This window comes from Balearica regulorum, chromosome 7 (assembly GCF_011004875.1).
Source record: "Balearica regulorum gibbericeps isolate bBalReg1 chromosome 7, bBalReg1.pri, whole genome shotgun sequence".
Classification (NCBI taxonomy): Eukaryota; Metazoa; Chordata; class Aves; order Gruiformes; family Gruidae; genus Balearica; species Balearica regulorum.
Window position 1 is genome coordinate 32,910,231 of NC_046190.1, and position 18,181 is coordinate 32,928,411.

Below are 18,181 nucleotides of genomic sequence, written 5' to 3' on the forward strand. Positions count from 1 at the left end.
AAAGACAAGTCAGAAGCAACATGCTTCACCCTCACACGAGGGATGAGAATTTGGATCCCAACCGACACTTGGTTCCCCACATCAGCTGGAGTGGTGCAAAGGCAAAGGGCTCAGCCCCGGGAGATACAGGGCACTTTGTCTTAGGGCACTGCTCATTAGCCAGTTTGGCCAATGCTTGGGGCTGACAGCGTTCAGAGGGAAGAAAGTACACAAAACATTCTGAGAATCTACACACCGTGCTTCTACGTTACCAACATGCAGATCTTCACTACACTGCATAGCTATCGATATAAACACATGATGAAAGAGGTTTGACTGCAGATCGCTACTTCTGTGGCAATGGTTTTTGCATCATTTCAATGCAGCATGGTTTAGACTCACCTGCGCTGACATAGTCTTTTTACAACTATGTTATTGATACAGCACCAAACCAACCCATAAAAACATACTGATGAAAATAAATCTATTTCATTTAATAGTAGGAAGAAGAGCACACTGGAATTTGAAGACAGAGTAAATTATTTATAACCTTGGATTTGAAAAACCTAAGATTACGTTTAGTATTGTAGCAACCATCACCAAGGCAGCGGAGTCCATTAATTAGAAATCTGCACAATTACAAAGTCAAATCATAGGCAACAATATACAAATGAGCCTTGTGTTGTGCCTGAAGGCTGACAGTCATGCTCTGATGAAACACCAAAGAAACTGGGTTGTGAAACAGATCTAAAACTCCACATGTCCAGCAATATGAAAACACACTGGAAAGAACTATCTTCCTTTTCTGATCTTGAGTGTTATCCCAGTTCCTCCCAGTGTCGGGATATTAAAGCTTTGAGGATGAACACCTTGAATTGAACCTACAGGAGAAGTGACTGTAGCATCCTGACCGAAGCTGTGAATTCAGAGAATAGGTATATTTGTTTTATACTAGGCAGTTTCAGGTGTACTTTGAAATGTAGTCCGTCTCTAGTCAATTAATTTGTTAGGAATGTGATAATATTCTCAACTAAAATAAGCAGGATGGGATTATATCTCAAGACCAAACTAGCAGCTCTGTCAATACTAGTGTCATTCTATACGGGTTCAAAGTTACATTCCAATCAAACATAATTTAATTTTTACCATCACAACAAGGAAACGAGCAAATATTGCTTGCTTTTTTGGACCTTAATCTTCCCTGCAGAGGAAGGGAAAAATGCCTTTTAAACTTCCTCACCATCCAATTGTGCTTCTTCTCATCTGTCTCTCACACATATACTTTACTTCATATGCAGCTAAAATATCCATTATCTGTGTATTCCTGGCTTACCTCTTCTTCAGTCTTCTTGCCAACTTACTAACAAGCACAACTGTTCCCTCCTGAAACAGAGATCTTTCAAGTCAATGAAAGTTGACTATGATCTCTGCCTAAGCCCACTATCCCAAATTTCACTCCTCTGCTTCTCATCTGCCCCTCCCAATGTAGCTTTAGTTCTTTGCTGATCTTTCCAGAAGATTTTATACATTGCACGCTCTTCTCCTTTCAAAGAAGCAGACATAGGAGATTATTATTAGCAGTTTAGTTCCTATTTCTCATCTCCTAACTGCATCAATTCTAATTTCTCACTGTACTATGTGGAATTAAAAAGAGTAGCAGCAAGACTACACAAACTTGGCCTCTGTAAGACAAAACTGACAGCTATTTATTTCGTATCAAACCACTGAACTATAACACAGAACATTATTACTCATTTTAACTGAGACATTCAGTTAATAAAATAGTCACACGTTGCAAATTTCTTCACCATTAGCATTCAGAGAAGACTGTTCTGCCACTTCAAGGTGACTTAAGAAAATAAGGTCAGGTCACATTTGAACCCTAAGATCCAACTTCTTTTTTTTATTTAGGGGTAACATTGTACGGAACCATCACTGCTACAAACAGGCTACCTACCGATCACTTGTGGCATCGGCAGCTCAGATGAGAGAAAGCAAAGGCGGAAGAACACAACCACAGATAATTCATGTTCCGTATTTCAAAAATAAGAGTTTAGAGACCATATGTTGTAACTATCTGCTCACTGATTACAGTGATAGATCTAGGAATGCAGCCCTAGATTACGTTCAAAGTATTGCTGAAGTACTCTTTCCAAGCCCTGTTTAATAGGTCTCCCAAAGGTTATGTTGAAGCATTACAGTAATCTCTCTTCCGCAATTCCCTATGTGTACAATAAAGGCAACGCTGCTCTGCTCACAACTTTTGGTTGCTTCTTGCTAGGTACGGCACATGCCCCAAAGGCTGTTGCTTCAGCTAGTTAATTAGCACAATAAACTTTTTAAAAAAAAAAAAAAAAACTTGTGTAAGAGAAGAAAGCATGCTGAAGTTCAAAGCAACTTGAGATTTACCATACCTTACTGGAAAAGAAAACAGAGGTATACATTGCATTACATATAAATATACATGGAATTTCTAAGTAAGACTGACAGCCAAATTTAACATCTTCATAAACAAAGTAAGTTTTCAAGGTCAGATATTTGAGAGAAAGACCTTTGAGCACCCACACTTTTTGAACAATCTATTATTGATATTCAAATGTAGAAACAAGTTTCAAATGTTATGATTTCACAAGTCTGTCTGCCCAGAACAATGATACAAAAATAAATGCCATGATTTCAGCTGTGGTTCATGCTAACATTTCAAAGACTAGAACAGCTTAATATGTAAACTTACTTTGCATTCTGATTAAGTGGCTGCCACCACCACCTTGTGGCTAAGAGAGTTATTTCAAGCTCATGTTAATTTCCATGCTGGTTAAGGATTTGCTGGCAACTACATCTTCCTACCTTTCTATTTTTCAATTTGTTCCATAGATCTCTCCATATAGAGCATAAATATCAAGAAAACCTATTTCATCATTAAGATAGCCATTAATTAATTTATCCACAATGTCAACAGAAATAGGAGAGTCATACAAAACTGGTAGAAATTCAGACTACCAGCAACAAAAAAATTCCGCATCTGATGAGAACAGCAAAAGCGTTCACAGAAATAATGTACTACATTTACACCACCCAAATTAATGGACTTCCACAAGACTGAAAAACTGAAGTTCTTTAACAAGCCCACATATTTCATCAGTTTGCCTTTTAAGTCAAAAGGACTCCTACTAACACCACTGAGATGCTTTGATGCACATGCCTAAAATTAGACATAAGAGCAGTTCCAATGTCTAAACTTCCAGTGGAAACATGACCAAAACAAGCAATGTTTTATCTCTGCAATCTTTGTAACTGTTTAGGGAGAAAAGGAGTTGGATATAGTCGAATCTCAAATCTTTTTAAGTATACACACAGCTGAGATCTCTCAGTTCGAGTCCCATGCTATCCAAGCTCCACAAAAAGGTGACCTAGAGCACAACTAGACCACATACCTATCATTTACTGTCATGCTTAACCACTATCAGAAGTGACAGTCTTTCTCACTAGCAGCATGAGAGTGGAAGCTGATGAACAGCAAGAAGCATTACTTACAAAAAAATTGTGTTTGCATAACTCACAGCTGTCCAGCAGACATGAAGGCCTGCAGTAAGTTAAAACAGCCATGAAAAAAAAATCATTTCTCACAACACATTAACGTTTTATTGCTTTGAAAGTCAAATGAACTTTTCTATATTCTTGCTATTGCCCAGTTTCTTACATACTTAATTTTTTTTAAGTCAAATCTAATACAAAACAATATCTTTTTTTCAGAATCCCTTGGTTTACAGTCATATAATTCTGAAAGTAAGAAGTTACCTGCTCCAGGGTGAGCTGCTTCGAAATTGTATCATTTTCCAGTTTTTTAATCTTCTTCATCAGTTTGTTCACTTGAAATTCCTGTTCCTGCTCTAAATGCTGCTCCAGTTCAGCTTTCTCATGCTGCAGCTAAAAATTTAGGAGACATGGAAGTATTTTAAACATACAAACATAAGTATGAAACATTATGCACCTTTTATATGTTTATTTACATGTTTATTCTTACTTTATTTATTATTAAATTCTCTGATAATTCTTCTCAAAAGACTTCAAAATGCACAAACCACCCAACAGCCCTTCAAAAAGCAACATTTTAAACTGTGTTGCATTTACAAAGCAGATGGAAGTAAACTACATTTCCAAATATTTAATAAAGTCAAATCAAAATAGATACATTATATATAGCATATAAAATAATTATAGACATTTCAAAAGTCAAAAATCTATCATAATATTCACAAAAGCATTAATTTTAATCTAAATGCATCATCTCAAGAGCACCCAAAGCATAAAATGCAGGTCTTAGCACTTCTTCCAGGCAGCTGAAAGCTTAAAATCATGACTGAAGTCATACTACTGAAATTGCTGTGCAACAAGATAGTAAAAAAAAATAAATCTAATTTCTATTCCTATGCTATCAAGAATGAAAAGATTTTGATGACACAAAACCAGTAGTTATTTCAAATCAATGTTATAGATTTTCTTAACACTCAAGGGGAAATTTTTTTTTTTCAGTTAGTATTTCCAATGAAAAAAAAACTTTACTCTTAAAGCTCTCAAGCAGGTTGAAACAAAAAAAACCCAACCCACATTTTAACATAAATTATGGCTTGGAGTAGAGTCACTTTTAACATTAAAGTCAAAATCACAATGGAATCCCTCTGAGATAGGGATCCAAGTTTTCCTGTGGATAAAACAGTGTGACTGGCATCATGGTACGAACACATGAACTTGATTTAGGGAAACGCAAATGTCACCAATAGACAATGGTGTAATTACACCATGCTCTGGCCATCCACGGAAAATTGCAGGCACCTTTTCCCACCTGCTTATTTTCTACGCCAGTTCTTCTGACTATCACATAAAAATACATAAGATCATAGTGTTTAAATGTGTGAGGAAAATCTGAGGAAATGGAGACATACCTCACAGTCGTGGACACAAGCTGAGGTTGCCAGATATCCACAGTGAAGAAATACACTTTGATTTTAAAACAAGCTAGAATTGCTAGTTCATTAATTCAGTTCCTTTTGCTGCTATTTAGAGACAACATGGTCTGTGAAGTGCAGCCTGGCAGAGTTCAGAGCAGAAAGGCTCGAGCGGAGAGAACACTAGGTAGACAGTAACTACTTGGCAATAGCAATACGGGAGAAGTTTGCCGTTTAACTGTGTTTTCAGGGCTTATCAATTTTGAGACTTTATTTTTCACAAATTAAAATAAACACCAGAATAGTAACTAAAAAAATATTGAGGAAGCCACTTAGACTCCAACATGATAATCACTGAGACTATCATGGCAGCTCTTGATCAAATGGTTAGGAAATTTTGTTAAACTGTCTAGTTGGAAATAAAGCCATTTAATTTCTTGTGTGAGAAGTACACAGGGCTGCTATGTGAGATTTTCGTTAGAAGAAAAATTTATATTCACACTGCTTGTGTTGTACGATAATCAAAAATTTGAAGTTTCTTACTTCAGTATTGGAGTTAAGCTTGGTTGGAAAAAAACCAGGTTTAATATGAAAAGGACATTATTTAGTCTTAGAATTCTGTAAGCCTCTCTCCTTTCCTTCCCTACCCCTACGCAGCAGCTACAGTTTAAAACTGAAGACAGCCAAAGAGCCCAAGGAGCAGACAGCTCGCAGATTACCACCTAACTCAAAGTACTTGCTGCACTTTCATCAATCTTCATTGTGCTTCGTTAAAAAGGCTAGATGCTTTTTCTTCACCTAACTAAAAATTGAGACCAAAGCCAGTTGCTGTAATCAGCTTATATTTAGTTAGCAAATTAAACTGTGCAAAAAGGCACATAGCCAGAATCTCTTACTCAGCCTGAAGCCAGATGCTGCTAGCAGAAAGCGTGTGGTTGGGGACCACTGGCGTTTGCAGACAGGCCAGTGAGTCAGGCAGATCATACTGTCGTATGAAGGCACCTCAAACCAACTTAACAACAAATACTGTTTCTCGCTCTTGTGTGCTTCACGCAAATGCAGCTACCGTATTATTTAAGACAAATTGAGCTGCAACAGCACAAGCTTGCTTGTCAAACCATTCCTTTTAAAGCTTGCTGGAATTTCCATCACACAGGCACTGATGAGGCTTCCTGATCAGATCTGTAGCTGCTGTGTGTAGGATCTACTAAACCCTACCTTGGGAGTGTGAACATACTGCAGCCAACGGACCATTCCAGCTGATCAGAAAGCTATTAAGTGAAGCCAGGAGAGATCTATTACAGGAATATCCTCTATTCTGATTTTAACATAAACACACCAGAAAGCAAAGTGACTGGGAATAAAAAGAAACCCACACTTTCCTCTTGAGTGCTAGAAGGGGTTATAACACGAAAGCCCTCTCGGACATTCTGATGAATCTACTTCATTGTGCTACTCCCCTTCACCCTTTCGGCTTCATTATTCAAAGTGAGAGGAAAAATACTAATAACACACCCCAAAATACATATTAATGGTGTCGGTCACTTATAATTGGGTAAAATAATTTTTCCCTTTTATTGGCTTTAATCACAAAACCAAACCAAAACAAACAAAAACCAGTTAATGCTGAAACCCTAACGCTGAAAACAGAACTGCTAACAGTGAGAAAATATTCACTGGTAAAACACCGGTGGATAGTGTTTATTCTGCTTAGTAAAGTAAGACAGTATTTTCAAACTGTTTTTAATTATACAAAACTACAGTCACAACTGTTTACAGATACACCTACGGCTGCCAGCTAAAGAGAAGGAAAAATTGTGTTAGAACGTGTCACCTTGATGACAATGTCTTATTGACCTTGAATTGCGTATGAAAACTGTAGGAGAGATACCGGGGGAATTCTCAGCTACATAAAATCAGAGATGGGTTTGGTGCAAGAGAGACAGCTAATACTCTAAAGTGAGAACTGGGTTATCAAATACAAAGCTTCACGGCAGGAGCGCATGCATTAGTTCAGGTAAGTCCTGTACAACTACAGTAATATCCTTCCCTCTCTACAGAAATAAGTTTCCTGAAACAATGTAGAACTACATTTACCTTACTTCCTTACTGTACTGGCTTATTCTGGGACAGTGAAACGTGTTTTTAAGAAATAATGGAGCTAATGGATGAAGTTCCCCCTTAAAAAAAATAAGCTTCATTTATTCCCCAGACTATGACCTTGTACATTGTACTGAACAGTCTCTTTTTAGTACTCCAGCCCTCAAAAGTTGTCCAATTCCTCCTTTGCTGCATCCTGAAAGTCCTATTTACTAACAAATTTGTATCAGCAGTTTGCCTCCTCTTTATGTCCAGATGTTCATCAAATAAATGATAGATGAGCTGACTCTGTTTATTCCGCAGAATCACATTTGCATCCTTGAGCTGACACATCACATTTTGGAGAGCAGGAAGGGTAATAGCTTATGTTTACAGACTTATAATTTTTGAAAGAATTGTCAAGAATCAGACTTGCATAAGAAACAGTTCTGTATAGCCTCCCAATTACTTAATGCGCCTGACTATACGTTATGCTATTATCTTGGTATGTTGTAACATTTTACTTTCAAGGACAGATACTTGGACCAATTTGCACTTCCAAAAATATAAGGGTATTGAAAAAAATCTGTATTTGATTTTGAAAAGGACTGTTGCACAATTTAAAGAATAATTGACTTTGTAAGTTCAAACGATATTAAAAATTATTTATTCTTTTGAGCAGTCTCGTTTCACAAAAGATAAATTTTCAAGATTACTATTTTAAATTTCTATTAAATTACTATTTTAAATTTCAAAACAGTAACTCACATGTCCACAGCTGCAAGAACAGATCCTGCATCAAAACACTTTTAGTGATACTCTGCAAAATATTACTACCATTCTATAATGACTAGGGATCAAACACTCAATAAAAATATTCTTCCAAACTTTCCAGAGACTTAGTCAGGTAGACAGAAATATAATTAGAGTAAGTACATGGAAAAATACAGTGAATGTATATAAGGCTTATAAGAACTTTATCAGGAACGTATGTGATGAAAAGCTTTTGTTTACTCCAAAACCTCTGTTGAGATGCATATACTCCTTCATCCCTGCAACATTCAGCCTAAAAAACTAAAAATTATGCTAAACAAAGGAAATTTATCTAGTAAAAGCATACACTTATTTATTGGGCTTGTAGAGGCAGTAAAAGCTAATGCCACACAGTTATAAACAGGTATTGTCAAGCAATGGCATGGCACCAGAAAGCCTGGTATCAAGAAGACAGGATCATTCCAGTGAAAACACCTTCTTTTATGCGCTACTGTGTATATTTAGAATCAGTCTGGCATATAGTGAGATGTTTCAAAATTAATTTCTTACAATATTGAAAGCCTGATGTAACTCTGTGGTTTACAATAGTAATGCACGTCATGCTGAACTGGGAAATTCTCGTTAGGCTGTTAGCGAGGAGTGCTGCAGCTCGTGCTCTGGCAGACAGCTTTCACATTTAAAATGTTTTAACATTGTGGTAGCTCATTCCAGATGCAACTCTGAATGCGATGCATAAGCCTCTACAATTGTGACAAACAAAGGTTTGACAAAGCAAAAAACACACAGGCACAACGGAAAAAGGTCTCTCTGCTAGGCAGCTTTCAACTGAATAATATGGCAGTAATTTTGACACAGCTACAGACTAGTAAATAGTTGAAAAATTAAGAGACTACAAATCATATGCAGTTTACCAGAAGTACACCCCTCCCTCTGTTACAAAAGGCAAAGGCTGAGACAAAACAGATTCATATGTATTTTTTTTCCACTTAGTCATACAAAAAGCAGGAAGCCATTTGATGCACAATGTCTGACAGCATGAATTTTGAAAGTCTAGTTCCAGGTCAGACCTATGGTGCCTGATAAACACAGAGATTAAGATTTTAACCCCAAATAGCAAAGGACAGTAGAGCAACCAATTACTGCTCACACTTCCACTGGAAACTACTGTATTTCTGATTAAACCATCATCCAAAGTCTGCATCTAACTTAGGCAGAATCCTCTCCAGAGCAAAGATACCGAAAATGGAAGTGGGCATTTATCAGTTCATTATTAGTCTTATAACTGCCTCATCAGTCTTGCATACTCTAATAAAGACAGAATTGCTACATTCTCGTAGGCAATGGAAAGTATTGGCATTCACACATCTCAGGAATTTCAAAAAAGTAAGTTGCAATTATCTCAACTTTCTGTGTCTGAAAAATATTAGTTGGGAATTTAACACTACACCTGTGTAACAGAAAGAGTATCCCGAACTGGGAAAGACAGTGTAATAAATACTAAGTTGACCGCATGATGTGTGCTAATAATGTCTTCTATTCTACAAAATGAGTTTATTTGTAATATCAGAAGCTTCTCTTCTCAGATTTTTTATCTAGCAGTCTACATGAGTATAATTTCCAGGATTCATGATTGAAGAATCAGAACTTCCAAACAGCAGATAAGCTTTCAGAAAACAAAAATCAATGTCAATATTATCTTCAGTTCTTTGCTACTTAAGAAAATTGCCTGCAACTCACCAATATTCTAATATCAACTTACTAAATCCATCATCACTACAGAGATAGAAAATTATTTTTGTGGAAACATACTGTAATATTCAAATGTTTCCTAATTCTACAGGTAAGCTCTTTAGGGGAAGGGACCATTTCCTTTGCATAATTTATAAGCTGCTGAGCATGCTACTAGTGTTTAAGAGAATATATTAATATGCATTTTTTGCATTTCACAGCAAGTTTATCACATCAAAGACATAATCAAGCCATGAAATGAGATCTGCATTCAGCATACACACAGAGTAATAGTTTTAATATTGAACTGTTTGCTTTAAAACAAACAAACAAGTCCTCCACCTGTACTGCAAATCTTGAGCCACTGTAGAGGTATGAAAAGTCACCCAGATGTATGGAGTACAAAACCTGCTGACCAGGCAGATTCCTCTGACACACCTTAAAATATGCTTTGCACTAGAGCTTTGATGTATCCCTTATCACCATCTCCTTTGTGCACTGCAGTTAACAGGTGAACCTGTAAGCAAGACATTCCATAGAACTCACCCTTCACAGGCACAACCGCTACCAACATCAACAGGATGTTGACAGCTGTTCTCTTTTTCAGGTAAACTGGGTTTAAACATTTAGATAGAGGAGAAACTCACAATTTACTTCCAAAAATGGCTACCTAATGATGCTGAGAGAAAACACACAGTTTTAGGACTAACAATTTGGAACACAGGTGCATTTAATAATTGTCACGTTTTAAAATCTTCTGGTTGACATGACCATGTTTATCAAACGCTAAATGAGGCTTACAGGAAGGCCACATGAAGTGTAAGGCTGTAGACTGAGATATTGTTTAATAAAAGCAGGTGGTGGTCAGAATTTTACCTCCATATTATTGTAGTTATGGCTATGTAATTACTTTCTTTCAGCACCAATCTGCAGCTTGCCTACTGAAAGCTGCATAATATTTACAGGATGATATCGAATCCAAAACTGAGGATTTTCTCTAGTTGCTGTACAAAAGGCAAGAGTAAGTTCACCAGTTTTATGCCTGCATTCTGTTTCAGATATGCGTGCTTCTCTGAATCTTTCACAAGTGAGAATGAAGCTACACTCTTTAAGGGTTTTCAAAGGATAAACAGCATAATGCCCTTGCATTATTTCATACATTACAACACGGCAGCCCCTTGGCCATTTTGAGAACAGTAGATTGCTACCTTTTTCCTTAATTTGGGGCAACAGTCAAAGGATACTTTCTGAAAGTCCATTGCAGAAAAGAATAAATTAATTGTAGCTTTAGGTTGAGAAGAAGCTTATATTTCTCTGTGTGAGAATGTGTGAACCTATTTTGCATAATATTACTAATATTATGCAAATAACAGTTACTAACAGAATTGTTAAAGATACAGCTTCAAAGCAATCTCAGCTGAATTCTAGGAAAAAGGCTAAGCATATTTTAAGCTATTACTAGATACAGCAATTTAGTTGCTGCAGAACTTTGCAGTACAAATTTGGGTGCAAGGTCATTATGAGTTCAAAACCCTTCAGCCAAATCAAGTGCAATTCATGCTTTTGATTTTAAAGTAAGTTTTACTTTGCTCTACACAATGTGTATTACAGTCCCAGGTAACCTGGTTCTGTAACCAATTTCTACATACCCCTTTTCAATTAAACAACATTGCTCAACATGCCATTTCTCCCTTTATTAGAACGGACTTTAGTGGAAAGCTTTGTCTATAGTGATATCTAGATCTTTCTTCAATTAGAAAAGAACACTCAATAGCTCTATTTTACTGCCATCTGCTTCTCTGCTTTTCATAAAAATGTATTACTTTGAAAGCAAATGTATATCTTATTCAGAAACATTCTTGTCAGTCCTCAAGAACAGCAAGGGGAAATAGTAATACGAAGTCGAGGATATTTTATCTTGATACTTTACTACGTGTAATAGGCATCAAAGTTATATAAGTCCCAGTTTTCAATAACAAAAGCATCAGACAGGGTTAGCTCTAGTGTTGTTTCCAAACTGTGCATTTCCTAACTGCAAGGCTAAACGCGCCTTAAGTCTCCAGCTGCAGAACATAGGAAATGCTTACAACATACAAATTAGGTTCTTTAAAAGCAACTAGTATTTCATGACGAAACTTATAAGTAATGGCACGATAAAAGCCATAGTGGATCACACCAAACATGCGCTTGACTTAGTACCCTGTCTCCTACAGAGGCCAAAAGCAGGTATTCAGGCAAATCTATCAGAACAGGGCAAGCATGTACAACACCTTCAACAAATACTTACCCACTTTCAAAAAATTAGCAACTTAGGTAATGAAAAGAAGTTTCTCTGCCATAAATTGTCCGAGCATCTTCAACTTTTTACTTTTAGCACCCAACTGATGAATGTTTTAATTCAAAAGAAGCAACTGTTTTGTTAAAAGTATGGATGAGCTCGCAAATGAAGTCACCTTCAAGCATTGCTGCACATTCTCATACACAAAGTTTAGTATTTCAGGACTCATGTTAAATATCAAATACTCCAGAAAAAAAGTGTCTGTTTCAGTAACATTTTAAATTAATCAGTATCTCTCTTTTGTAAGACAGTTAATATTTACTTTAAGCTACATCCATTTCTTTGCAAACTTTCAGGTCGTCAACACCACGAGTTTGCAGATGCAACCTTTAAAGCAACATATTAAAAAAACACTTAACTGGCTACATCACTTCTACTTTGCTTTTATCAAGTGTCAGCTTTACAACAGCTACAACCTGACCACAACCCTATGACTGTAGTCACTCTAACAAAAAAATTCAGCCACCAGATAGTCCTGAGGCTCCTGGGAAAACATCAGTAAAGGCACCAATTACCTGCATCAGTTTTCTTGAGAGCTCATTAGTGAGAAATTCCTCTTCCTTTTCATAGTTTACTGCAAGCGTTTCTTTCTCTTTCTGCAGAGCTTGAATCTTCTTAAATAGAGTATTACTGATGAATTCCTCTTCCTGCTCTGCCCTTGCTTGCTGTGAAGTAAAAACATAGTTTTAAGAAAAAAGGGAGTAAGTTTCCACGTTAAAAGCGGCAATTATTCCATTCCCCTTTGAATGTCCCCCATGTCTTTTTTTTTAACCTCGTTCATCATCCTGGAGACTAGTAGGTTGGATCTAAGTCCTGTTACCATCCCCTTTTCTAACATTATAGCACCTTTCTTCCTTTTTTGTTCCCCATCTTTCAACTTGGGAAACTACATCGGTGCTTTAAAGTAGCCTCCCCAAGCCAAACCCACAAACTCCCCAACTTTTTACACTCTATAAAAGCATTACTGATTCACAGATACCTCCTTTTACCTACTTTATTCCTAAATACAAACACCTCTCTAATCGTTGTCCATTACGAGCTGAAGGACAGCTCTGAGACTGTTGCGTTCAGCACCGTGCCTTCTTTCCAGATCCCTTAGACTGCAGCACTGCTTTCTAGGAGCCAAAAAATGCGTTTATTCTTTCACCCAGATATGCCTTTGCTTCTGAGCCATGGGCAGCACGGCTCATCTCATGAGGATTTCTACCCAACCACCACCCCAGGAAACATACTTACATTACTTCTCAGAACTGTTACTTCACTACCTACAGCATCAACTTTGAAAAATGCCATGTGGTAGCTTTACCCTGAGGATTTCCAAATTTCACAAGAGTAGAGCTACTCTGGAAATCTTCCCCATGAAGAGTCACTAGAGAAGACAATCTCAGTTTCAGATCTCCTCTAGCATCTAGGCACTGCTCCACAGAGACCTTGCGTCCTCACATTCCCAACAGTTCAGATGTTTGCATGTTATTTTAATGTACGTATTAGAAACTTGATACATGGAGCACAGAAGTTACATTTTGGAAGTCTGCTCTAAAAAGCCACACAGGGTATTTCGTATGAGCAAGTGAAAGGTCATACCCACAAATTGGTAGAGCCAACTCTTAACTCCACAGTCCAAACAGAGCCCAGAACAACAGAATGACAGAAATACAGAATTTCCAAGCCATCCACTTTACCAAATGAGACAATGTAGTGCTGTGGAGTGTTTTCATCCCCTGTAATAAAATCCACATCACTTGAACTGTAGATTTGTGATTTGTCCCGATTCTAACAAAATGATACCAGCTTATAGCTTACAATATGTAAAGTTTTATTTCAGTAAAATTTGACAGTAGAAAATTTAAGAATTGAAACAGAAGCACAACTAAAGTTTTACTGAAAGTTTAGCTTCCATAATCTTCTGCCCCAAAATGCAGCAAAATAACTGCATCTTTATACATACTGTACACTGGAAAATGCTCAAAAGATTTCATTGCGTTCAGTGATCTTTTAACTGGAATGATAATGTTCCCTAGTAGTCCAATAAAAAATGAAGTAACTTTTCTTGTAGGCGTGGAAGGTAAAAAACATAAACGTATTTATATTTGGTGAAACAATAGGACACTTGTAAATTTTCCTCGTGACATCACCAGTATCGTAAAATCTAAATCGATGGTTTGGAAACTTCTCAGTTGAGTCCTCCTTCCATCAAGTCCTTCTCTTCACATCTTCATCTCTGCCTTCTTGTGTCTTCTCCCATCTCTATCGCTTTCTTTTCTTGGCCCCTTCCTACTATCTATCTGCCACCAGCCCCCTTCTCCCTGTCACCAGCAAAGCTGGCACAAACCCAATCTGGAAAAAAAACCCAAACAAACCTTAGGTCTTGCACAGCACCTCCTCTCTAATGTTTGTGCATCTCAATGGCAGAGAACCGCTACTCCAGCACGTTCAACATTGGCATTATGACTTGTCACATCAAGACAATGTAGACTTGTCCAAGAGTTCTGAAGAAATGCTAAATTGTCAGCTCACATCTCAGAGGCTTAAAACCTCAAGGAATCTAACTGATCTCAATAACACCATCTATCACATTCTAAAGGTGGCTTTACTTACAGCTAGTAACAATCTTACATCTTCAGAGACATTTTGGAACAGAGTAAACAAGTCTAATTGCAAGGGTTCATTGTCCTCAAATTGTTAAAATTCATGCATGCTGTTCCAAAACCAACTCCTCCGTTGCCTTCACTACACAGGATTTCTACTGGTGTATGCTTTTCAACAGTTCAGACAGTAAAGACAGTAACACAGACCAAGCTTACCTAAAATTAAATTAGAAAGCACTTGGTTCTAAAAAAGAAAAGAATCAGGGTATTTCCACTTTGATTTCTGTTCATCTCTAACTTCCACAGCTTTGTTTTGCTCAGGCTTTGCACCAATCAAAAGCTCTAAAATCACACTATTACAGTACCAAGGCTGCACAACACTTCATAGCCAGATCCTGGTGTTACATTAATGATGGATGCTTAGGCCAACGTGAACACAGGCTGCCAAGATCCCGGCCCACTCCTAGCCAAACATCAATGCCCCTCCTTTGTGCTTGCACGGGTGCTCATGCAGCCAGGCGGCAGGCCAGCACAGGCAGAAGGAGACACCCAAAAAAACTAATCCTTTCCCTTCCTCCTCCCATTTTTCTTTCCTGGATCTGTTTCCTAAACTGGCTTACCACACAGGCAGAGTGCTGGCATGCGGAAACTAAGAATGAACAGCCACAATTTAAACCTGTTTAAACTGCTCTGCAACAACCCCCTCTGTCTACACCATGCAGGACACCGGCCTGCATTCAACTGGCTCAAAGGGAAAAGCTGAGTATGATTACATCTGCCTCCATGATACAAAGAATGTATTTCTCAACAGAACAAACAACAGGAACCCTATAAATCTAAGTATGAACTCTAAGTTCCAGATATCCACACATCTTATTACAACGAATGTCCACTTCAATTACCCAAGAGTCAACAATTTCAACACAAACTTTTTAGTCAAAAAAGATCATACAGTTATTAAGACTGGGTACAAAAGCACATTATGCTTTAAAATATTTCTTCTAAGTCCACATAATTTCATTCTGAAACTTTTCTTTCATCTTGTTACTCATTACTTGGAGATAGTTAAATTATCTTAAGTAAAAAAAACATTTGTGTTTACCTTAATAATGCCTCAGAGCTTGAAATGTGTTACTCATTTAGCCCATAATCAATCTGATGTTGTAAAACAGTCGTTAAAAAAATCAGGTTTTAATACTATTTCCTACAGAGACTCTATTACTGCAATATTTTTCTGGACACATATATATTCTGTGTCCATATGGATAATTTGCCTTTTTATTAAGTATCTGCATTTGAAAAGAGGCTCTGATGTCATCAGGGGGAAAAAAAAAAAAAAGAAGAGAAACAGAGCATGTAAATCAGAGACAGTAGATCTACTATGAGGGTACAGAGTCCTTGGTTTTTCTCTATTACTCATATCACATTCAACACCCAAAACCAGTAACAGCAATTCACTCTGTTCTGTGTACCATATTACAAAATAAATTGCTAAGGCACCGAGGGGTATAAAATGATAACACCTGATCAGTCAATCTCTGGAAACCTGAAACAAGTAATCTGCTTCCACCACAGATTTTCTACATAACCACAGTCATGTCCCCCTGTCTCCTGCGTCTCAAAATTCCATGTATAGCTAACTCAGAGCATTTCATGGACGCATCCACTATGGAAAATCTGTAATTATTGTGGTCAAGACCATAAATGGCAAAGTCTATCATGTTACTGTGCAAGAAATCAAGAATGAAGGGGGGAGGGAAAGCACCTTGCGCACATAAAACTTCTTATGTTTTCTAGGAAGAAAAATTCCATCACTTCTGTTGCAGTAGCACATGAAATTCTCATCACTAGTAGAGCTGATGCGTGAAGTGTTGTAAAAACCTGTCCTTGTGAGCTTACAATCTAGTGGGCCAGTTTTAAAAGAATTAAGAAACATATTTCTCCTAAACTTTATATAGTAACTGAGTATCATATTAGGAAGTGAATCTCATTAAAAGTTATTTTTCCACATGCTGCATATACTAGCATAAACTGTGAAAAGTTTAGTGTTAAAAATCTTTTTCTGCTCTCAGTTCTTCTTGTAAATATACCTTTCACAGACCAAGTTCACACTGCTAGATTTCCCTCTGCCCTCTTGCTTCTAGTACATGCAGCAGCTTCTGCTTACAGTGGGTTGAGGACCATACCTCAACCACACCTCTCTAGTGGCACTATTTTAAGAAGCAGCAAAATCTAGTATTTCCGATAAGGCATTGGCTTGAACAGAGTCAAATTAAAAAAAAATAAAATAAAAAACATTTAAAAGTCACAGCTCTCTACGCTCCCACCCTCCCCGCCCCTCACGGTTAGTTCTTCTAAAAGCTTCACAAACCTTTTCTGAGACTGCACAATAAGCAAGCAGGTTCGACAATCACAATTAATACCTACTACTCCTTAGTCAATACCAGTACATTACCAAGTTCTTGCATTTTAGTTTCTGCTCTCACTTCAGACACAGTTTCAGTAACAAGTGTTTCACAAACTGGTCCAGTCACCTACACTCAAACACCTGAAAGCCAAATGCCAAGCATGCCTGCCTTGCATGCTGACAAAGCATCACCTGTAGCATCCAGAAGAGAGGTGATGCTAGACTTCAGGGGATCTTGTTGGAAACAGCCCACCACACACTGTTTTGATCTAATCCACTCTTGATGGTCCTTCATCTTTAAGGCAACCATGGCCTCTTTACCATTCATCCATCTTTTCACGGTGTAATTTCTGTTGACAGGACCCTATGGACAATATAAACCTGTAGATGGAGCTGAAGAGCAGTTTAATCTCGTTGCTGTACACAAGAAACTCAATCTTTGCTACTGAATATAGACTGAAAGGTTGGGGCAGCTTCAGGAACAGATGATCTCAGTTGCTGCACATGTTACTCTGAACTAAAGCTGTCACTTCAGAAAGCAGCCTTTCCCAAAGTCCTACTAGAAAATATGACGAGGTAAAAAGGGCATGAAGTGCAGAAAGTCACAATGGCATGATTTTAGCATATGCAGTTCTTGCATAAAATAAAATCTAAGTTTCCCAATTCTCCTGAAGTACACACTCCCCCTCTAGCAGTACTAACGCAAGTTACTGCTCTGGCCATACTTTCTGGCACCAGTTTAAAACGGTACAGAAAATTACTGGTCTACAAACTCAATAAATATTCCATTGAGCTGATACTGTTCCCTTACAGCAGGAACTTTTACACTGCAGCTCTCCCAGGCTGGAGCTATTTTTTCCTACAAACCTTCCAGCTGCACCTGAAACAGCCACACTGCGCGCAATGTGTGTTTCAGACAAGGAGAAACATGAACCACCACAAACAACTTGCTAGGAAAAACCAATTCTCAAAAGCAGAAGTCAACAGTAACTCAGAGATTAAAGGCTCACACTACTGCCAACTATCGTGACTGCCCAGCAGCACACTTCTATCTGGAAGGGCTGAAGGACAAGGAAGTTCCACTGAAGTCCCAGTATGACGTGGGCACAGCTTTCCCACCAAGTAAAGATACTTTTTCCAGGTGAGTGGCCCATCTGCAAAGAGAGTGAATGCACTTGTGGTTAAAGTGGTGAGCTGGAATTCAAGTCTTGGGTTCAATTTGTAGTGTGATTTCCTGTTTAATCTACAGCAACCCCCAGGGTCACTTCCTCAGTCCTGACATGAAAGTACTTTTTTACTTTTTTTCTTTTTAATTTTTTTTTTCATTTTCCTTTAAGACACA

At 37.7% G+C, this 18,181-nt stretch overlaps 1 protein-coding gene across 2 annotated transcripts in view; it reads right to left on the reverse strand.

The window, feature by feature from the left end:
• Window positions 1-18,181, reverse strand: part of CCDC6 (coiled-coil domain containing 6) — a 53,022-nt gene that overhangs the window by 16,343 nt on the left and 18,498 nt on the right. For both annotated transcript variants that reach the window (XR_012836392.1, XM_075758803.1), the window contains exons 2-3: window positions 12,360-12,509; window positions 3,778-3,906 (exon numbers count right to left, since the gene is read on the reverse strand). Coding sequence is in view for 1 of the 2 variants with exons in the window: in XM_075758803.1 (XP_075614918.1) it covers window positions 3,778-3,906; window positions 12,360-12,509 (279 nt within the window). In the remaining variant the exon portion in view is untranslated. The remainder of the gene's footprint in view (window positions 1-3,777; window positions 3,907-12,359; window positions 12,510-18,181) is intronic.